Source organism: Monodon monoceros, unplaced genomic scaffold (assembly GCF_005190385.1).
Source record: "Monodon monoceros isolate NGI ecotype Baffin Bay Population unplaced genomic scaffold, NGI_Narwhal_1 Super_Scaffold_16, whole genome shotgun sequence".
In the NCBI taxonomy this organism is placed as follows: domain Eukaryota; kingdom Metazoa; phylum Chordata; class Mammalia; order Artiodactyla; family Monodontidae; genus Monodon; species Monodon monoceros.
The window spans coordinates 101,964,829-101,973,254 of NW_021703772.1; the positions used below are offsets into that span (position 1 = coordinate 101,964,829).

Here is an 8,426-nt window from a genome sequence, read left to right on the forward strand (position 1 = left end):
CAAACTGGTTCATCTGTACCATTTTTCTAGGTTCCACACATATTCGTTAATATGCAATATTTGTTTTTCTCTTTCTGACTTACTTCACTCTGTATGACAGTCTCTAGATTCATCCACGTCTCTACAAATGACTCAATTTCATTCCTTTTTATGGCTGAGTAATATTCCATTGTATATATGTACCACATCTTCTTTATCCATTCGTCTGTTGATGGGCATTTAGGTTGTTTCCATGACCTGGCTATTGTAAATAGTGCTGCAATGAATACTGGGGTACATGTATCCTTTTGAATTATGGTTTTCTCAGGGTATATGCTCAGTAGTGGGATTGCTGGGTCATATGGTGGTTCTATTTTTCGTTTTTTAAGGAACGTCCATACTGTTCTCCATAGCGGCTGTGTCAATTTACATTCCCACCAACAGTGCAAGAGGGTTCCCTTTTCTCCACACCCTCTCCAGCATTTGCTGTTTGTAGATTTTTTGATGATGGCCATCCTGACTGGTGTGAGGTGATACCTCATTGTAGTTTTGACTTGCATTTCTCTAATAATTAGTGATGCTGAGCAGCTTTTCATGTGCCTCTTGCCCATCTGTATGTCTTCTTCAGAGAAATGTCTACTTAGGTCTTCTGCCCATTATTTGACTGGGTTGTTTGTTTTTTAAATATTGAGCTGCATGAGCTGTTTATATATTTTGGAGATTAATCCTTTGTTGATTCGTTTGCAAATATTTTCTTCCATTCTGAGGGTTGTCTTTTTGTCTTGTTTGTAGTTTGCACTGCAAAAGCTTTGAAGTTTCATTTGGTCCCATTTGTTTATTTTTGTTTTTATTTCCATTACTCTAGGAGGTGGACGAAAAAAGATCTTGCTGTGATTTCTGTCAAAGAGTGTTCTTCCCATGTTTTCCTCTAAGAGTTTTATAGTGTCCAGTCTTACATTTAGGTCTCTAATCCATTTTGAGTTTATTTTTGTGTATGGTGTTAGGGAGTGTTCTAATTTCATTCTTTTACATATAATTGTCCAGTTTCCCCAGCACCACTTATTGAAGAGGTGGCTGTCTTTTCTCCATTGTATATCCTTGCCTCCTTTGTCATAGATTAGTTGACCATAGGCGCGTGGGTTTATCTCTGGGCTTTCTATCCTGTTCCATTGGTCTATATTTCTGCTTTTGCAAAAACAAAAACAGTCCGACTTCTGAGAGAAGCAAATTTGCCTCTGCTGAAAGTCCACATATCTAAACACCTTGCTAACAAACACTTGGTCCCATGTCATGTTAACTAACATTTCTCGTGTGATTTGGGGTGGGGGGTAGATGAGATTGCTCTCCAATGCAATTCACAAATTCAGTTAAACATCATAAATACAGGAGGATTGCTATCTGCCCCTAAACAGCACCTAGTAGTGAGCACTAGCTGGGCACACAGTACCACCTGTCAACCAGAACGCAGCTGTTTAGTGACGGATTCTCTTTCTAGAATATGGCTGAGAGGGAGGCTCAACAATAAGGCCTCTCAGCAGCCAAAAGAGCTGACCCAGAAGCCATGCTCCAAAGCTTCACTCACTAGAGAGCACAGGGGCTTAAACTCCAAAACACACAGATTAAAAGGGGGAAAAAGAACTTCACTAAAGAAATCATTAATTATTGATTTAATATTTATTTATTAAATAAATAAATAATTAATATTTATTTAATAAATATGCACCAGGTCTTAGTTGCAGCACACAGGACGCTCCATGCTGCACGCAGGATCTTCGTTGCAGGCTGGGGGGTCTTTAGTTTTGCAGCATGTGGGATCTAGTTCCCTGACCAGGGATTGAACCCAGGCCTCCTGCATTGGGAGCGCGGAGTCTAAAAAAATCATTTTAGAATAGGTAATACGTACTCACAATACAAAATTCTCCAAGTACATAGGGACAGAGTGAGAAGTAGTCTCCTCCCAACCCCATCCAACTAGTTCTTCTCCAGAGGATTTGTACTAATTCTTATGTATTCTTCCAGAGACTGTCCCTGTATGTGTACCTGCAGGTGGAGATGTGCATGTAAACTTTTTCACACAAATAATGGCATATTATATGCTGTGTTCTAACACCTTACTTGTTTCTCTTAAAATATCTTAAAGTCATTCAAAATCAGTGTAAGAGCTGCCTCATAATTTATCAAGGTTGCAGCATATTCCAATGAAAGTATTAACTCTCCCTCTCTGTCCCTATTTATGGACATTCAGGTTGTTTCCTATCTCTTCCTACCATACACAATCCTGCAACAAATATCCTTGTACATATATTATTTTGCATAAGTTTTATCTGTAAGATAAATTCCTAGAAGTAGAACTGTTGAGTCAGAGAGTAAGGGCAATTTTTATTCTGACAGATACCGCCAAATTACTCTCCAAAGAAGCAGTACCCATTTATACCAATGCTACCCATCACTGAGAGTCCCTGTTTCCCACACCCTCACCAACACAGTGTATTATCAAAATCTTTTGATCTCTGCCAATCCAGCAGATATAAATTAAGTATAGTCTTAATTTGTATTTATTTTAAGTAAAGATTTGAATATTTTCTATTTTTTAAGAAACTTGTAGGATAATTTTTTAAATGGAATTGTAAAATTAGGCCTTTTCTGTAATATAAGTTAGAAAACTTTCTCTCCGTTTTTCAGTTGTTCCTTCATTTTTCTTATAGTGTCTTTTTTTAAAAAGAAGGCGCTGAATGTCTGTTGAATAAATTAATGAATAAAGTAAAATGTATCAATCTTTTATTTTCCTATCATATTTGGACCTTCAGTCTAAGATTACTTTTAAAATTCCATGTTTACTTCAAATATTTTAATTGATTTCATCTTTTAACTTTTAATCATAGAGAATTTCAAACATACAATGTATACAGAATAGTACAATGAACCCTCCTGTACCCATCACGTGGCCTGAACAAATTATTCACTCATGTTAATCTATTTCATTTCTACCCTCACCTGTGGGTTTCATCTTAGATTTATGTCATTAACCCAATGAGTATTTTGGCATAAAGAAAAGGATATGGATTCAATTTAACTGTTTTCTAGATGTCTACCTAGTTCTTCCAATAACATTTACTGAATCCTCCATATTTTCTCCATAAATTTGAAATGCAATATTTAATATATATTAAATTCCTATATATAATTAGGTCCATTTTTGGGCTTCTAATTCTGTGCCATTGAACTAACAGTGCATGTGACAGTACCACACTGTTTTAACTAGTATAGTTTTATAAAATGTCTTAATATGTGCCAGGGTTAGTCACTTTCATTTCTCTTTTTCCTGACTATTCTTAATTATTTATTTTTTGCATGTTAGTTTTATAATCAGTTTCTTTAGCTCATATATATATATACACACACACACACATCTACACACACATATATATATACAAAAATACATATATACATACAACTGTAGAATTTTATTTGGGTGGCATTAAGTTTGTAAATTAACTATGAGAGAACTGACATCTTCTTGCTGTTGCATCTTCCCATCCAAATATCCTAATATTTCCACTTAAGTCTCATCTTGTACCCCTCTTTACATGCTTTACTTTTTTGTTAAATTGAGGTAAAATTTCACATAAAGAAAATGCATATATCTTAAGAGAAGTTCAGCTCAATGAGTCTGGACAACTGAATACCCTCACTGGCATTTTAAAGTCTTCTTCTTAAAGATCTTGCATATTTCTTACTGAGTTTATTCCAGAGTGTGACTTCTTCCTTTCATAAACTTTTAACAAGGATAGCTATCTGGTTTCCAAACTCATAAAATATAAGATAGAAATTATGGTTTTTCTTTCAAATCTTTTTGATAGGAATTATGACTTTACAAGTAGCCTACTGATTATAATCAAAATACACACAGACACACAAATACACTTTCTTGATAAAAAATAAATCATGGGCTTCCCTGGTGGCGCAGTGGTTGAGAGTCTGCCTGCCAATGCAGGGGACACGGGTTCGTGCCCCGGTCCGGGAGGATCCCACACGCCGCGGAGCGGCTGGGCCCGTGAGCCATGGCCGCTGGGCCTGTGTGTCCGGAGCCTGTGCTCCGCAACAGGACAGGCCACAGCAGTGAGAGGCCGGCGTACCACAAATAAATAAATAAATAAATAAATAAATAAATAAAATTATGGTAATTATTTGTAACTATTGATTCATTCAATAAACACTGAGCTCATCATCCAAACAGGAGGCTCTGGTGGGAAGGTATCCAGTCACCTTTTTATTGTGATGGCAAGAAATTTCTGTGTATACCTGGTAATTGTAATTAAGAAAGTCTTTGGACCTAGAAAATTTGGGAAATGGGGAAAATGCCTTTCGTGAACAAGTTCATTGAGATACAGGAGTTATTTGGAAGTCTCTCCCTTTGGCTAAGGAAGGAGGTTAAAATTACAGGTGGGTTGGAAAACTGACAGTCTGAGCCAGTGATGCTTATAGGCCCTGCAAATGAGGAGTAGAATGCACGTGGAAAAATGAGAAAAATGTCTGGTAGTTGGAAAAGGCACAAATGAGGACGTGTGGGTAAAATTTTTAAGTCTTAAAACCATATCTGTGAAAATATATTGACTTCTTCCTTACAAAAGTTAAAGTGGAAATTTGAAGAACCATCTCTGGGGTATATAGTCTGTACTTAACTAGAATGATTATGGTTTAGATGAAAGTTTATAAAGCCAGATTCCAGAAACATTCTAAGTGACTTAATTTGTTCTGGGACTCTTTCTTTAAGTAAATACATTGTTCAACTAAAAAATAGGCCCAAATTTTTCAACTCTAACATGCCAAAATGGAACATATGTTTTAAATATAAGAAACAATTCTAAGATATTTCCAACTATAGCAGGAAAATTTCCTGATTTTTTTAAAATGTAATAATACTGATTATTTGAATATTATGAACTAGGTCTTCATTAAGGATAAAGGAATAATTTACTTATCATTCCTTTTAGGAAACATGAGCTCCATGATGTAAAAATGCAACACTAAATGGAGAATGACAACCTTTTCAAAGAGCATACTGTTTCATTTTGACTTCATTTTATATATTTCCCTTCTACAATCAGACCAAGCTTCCTACTCTCCACGTTTTAGGGACAAGGTTGTAAAGGGTCCTGGCTTGGAGAAAAGAAAGTGGATGGAGTCTGTGGACAGATACAATTCTAGCATCGATACAAAGTACAGATCCCACACCACAGTCCCAGACACACACAAGCACTAAATTTTAAAGTGTTTGACAATGGATACTGTCAAATTTGTATATATAATCCTCGGTATAAAAAAATAAAGTTACTGGAAAGACCCAGCTTGATTTTAGCCCAGGGAAACTGATTTCAGATTTCTGACCTCCAGAACTATAAGAGAATAAATGTGTGTTGTTTTAAGCCATCAGAAAAAAAATGTTTTTGAGTTACTAATTCATAGTCAACAGACGTACCCTCAGGCCAACTTCTTTATGATCTTTTGTTATATGTTTATTTCAAAGCTGATTGAGGTTATGGAGGGCATCTATGACTAGAGAAGAGAATGAAATTAAATGAATTCATAAAATACTTCCTTCAAAAATTGTTATGGAAACACTCCTACGAATGAGGCATTGTGCTAGGTATTGGAGATATGAAGAATAAGATACAGTCCCTTGTCCTTGAGTAGTCTGTATAATAGAGAAGGTTATTACTTTACTGAGAAGTCTACACAAGGTCACTGAGATTCAAGAAAAAAGATCACTCTGGTCTATCTGTATGAGAAGCAAACATAAAAACATCGCTCTAAAAAGGTAAGAAAACAGAAATGGAAATACACTATAAACACATAACTAATCAGTCCTCTTTTGGGGAAGGCCATGTCCTCTGTGGAACTAATAGGTCTGTTCCCAAGAGCCACAGTCCTGGGCCTTCTCTTATATACCGGAAGAGTCAAATCAGAAAAAAACACGTTATTTTCATCTGCTTTTGGCTCTCTTCTTCTATACAGAATTAAGAAAATCAAAGAAATTGGACTGACAGATAATACTTGACTTCCTTTATATGTAACTGGAATTAATTTTACCACGCTTTATGCTTATTTTATGTTACACATTTGCTTGATATATAACGTTGCTTTTTTTAAATTAACACTTTCTTTTAAAGGATCTACTAACAGGAATATGACTTAGAGGTCTATTTTTTTTTCCTTTAATGGAAAAGTAAGGCTATAGAAAGGGTAGCTACAAAATTAAAAATGCCATTATAATGGAAAATATTTTAGAAGTACACGTGTTCATTCATTTATTCACTAAGTCAACCAAAATTGATTACTTGCTATATGTGTGCCAGATACTGTACATACAAAACATACCTTTGATTTATGTGCTTGATGAACAATCTTTAGTTTATCTGAAAGAAAAAAAAGAACAAGTTGTCTTTTTACTAAAACTATTCTAAAACTTCATTTCAAACTATTAAAGTGAGATGGGGGGAAGGTGGCAGCTATGAAATTGAGAAATCTGAGTCTTTGCCTTATGATCAGGTTCACTTAAACCTCTAGTACACAGTAAAGTAAAAATTACATTTGCATATCATTAAAATTAAAGATCACTGTATAAAGATATTTTAAAGCACTGGCCTTTGACACACACAACAGTGTTTGTACCATAACCTGAAGTCAACTCAGCACGGTTTCCCTTAGAAGACAGGTGAATGACATTATTCTACCCTGTTTGTTAGAGTCACTAAATGCTAAGATTAGCAAATAAGGTTTAAAAAAAACAGTCTGTCCTAAATTAAGACAGACTTTGTTAATGTCTAGTACTACTACTATTACTAATCTATTAATCTCTCAGAATAGATTCAGTGACAGGAGGTCAAGTCATACCAACAAGTTGTTACCACTCTCAGAATTCAAACACCATCAAGGATCACTGGTAATCTGAGCAAGGCTGCTAATACCCAAAGACTACTACTATTTCCTGGTTTGGAAATACTACACAGGCTCACACCACCTAATCTGCTTTACTCAATTCAGAAAGTATCCAATTCTCCACTCAGTTTTATCTAATCATTTAATTAATGTATTATGATTACATGTGTTATTATGTCTGAATAAACTCTTAACCTTAAACTAAAATTCATTTCTATCAATCACGCTGTTTGATTCAACAAGGAATTCACTGAAATGAAATGAAACAAGATAAAAAAGGAACAAGATAAAACCCCAGAAAAGGGAGGAACCAAGATGGCGACCTAGAAGGACGTGCTCTCACTCCCTCTTGCGAGAACACCAGAATCACAACTAGCTGCTGGACAGTCATCGACAGGAAGACACTGGAACTCACCAAAAAAGATACCCCACATCCACAGACAAAGGAGAAGCCACAATGAGACGGGAGGAGGGGCGCAATCACAGTAAAATCAAATCCCATAACTGCTGGGTGGGTGACTCGCAAACTGGAGAACACTTATACCACAGAAGTCCACCCACTGGAGTGAAGGTTCTGTGCCCCACGTCAGGCTTCCCAACCTGGGGGTCCGGCAATGGGAGGAGGAATTCCTAGAGAATCAGACTTTGAAGGCTAGCGGGATTTGATTGCAGGACTTCAACAGGACTGGGGGAAACGGAGACTCCACTCTTGGAGGACACACACAAAGTAGTGTGCGCATCGGGACCCAGGGGAAGGAGCAGTGGCCCCATAGGAGACTGAACCAGACCTGCCTGCTAGTGTTGGAGAGCCCCCTACAGAGGCGGAAGGGGGTGGGGGGGGCTGTGCTCACCGTGGGGACAAGGACACTGACAGCAGAAGTTCTGGGAAGTACTCCTTGGCGTGAGCCCTCCCAGAGTCTGTCATTAGCCCCACCAAAGAGTCCAGGTAGGCTCCAGTGTCGGCTTGCCTCAGGCCAAACAACCAACAGGGAGGGAACCCAGCCCCACTGATCAACGGTCAAGTGGATTAAAGTTTTACTGAGCTCTGCCCACCAGAGCAACAGTCAGCTCTACCCACCGGCAGTCCATCCCATCAGGAGACATGCAAAAGCCTCTTAGATAGCCTCATCCACCAGAGGGCAGACAGCAGAAAGAAGAACTACAATCCTGCAGCCTGTGGAACAAAAACCACATTCACAGAAAGATAGACAAGATGAAAAGGCAGACAGCTATGTACCAGATGAAGGAACAAGATAAAACCCCAGATAAACAACTAAATGAAGTGTATATAGGCATCCTTCCAGAAAAAGAATTCAGAATAATGACAGTGAAGATGATGCAGGACCTTGGAAAAAGAATGGAGGCAAAGATCGAGAAGATGCAAGAAATGTTTAACAAACATCTACAAGAATTAAAGAACAAACAAACAGAGGTGAACAATACAAAGACTGAAATGAAAACTACACTAGAAGGAATCAATAGCAGAATAACTGAGGCACACAAGAATG

General features: G+C 37.3%; 1 protein-coding gene across 1 annotated transcript in view; it reads right to left on the minus strand.

Moving 5' to 3' along the window:
- Positions 1-8,426, minus strand: part of CUNH2orf76 (chromosome unknown C2orf76 homolog) — a 56,343-nt gene that overhangs the window by 8,558 nt on the left and 39,359 nt on the right. The window contains exon 7 of the mRNA XM_029225904.1: positions 6,358-6,395. Coding sequence (XP_029081737.1) covers positions 6,358-6,395 — 38 coding nt within the window. The remainder of the gene's footprint in view (positions 1-6,357; positions 6,396-8,426) is intronic.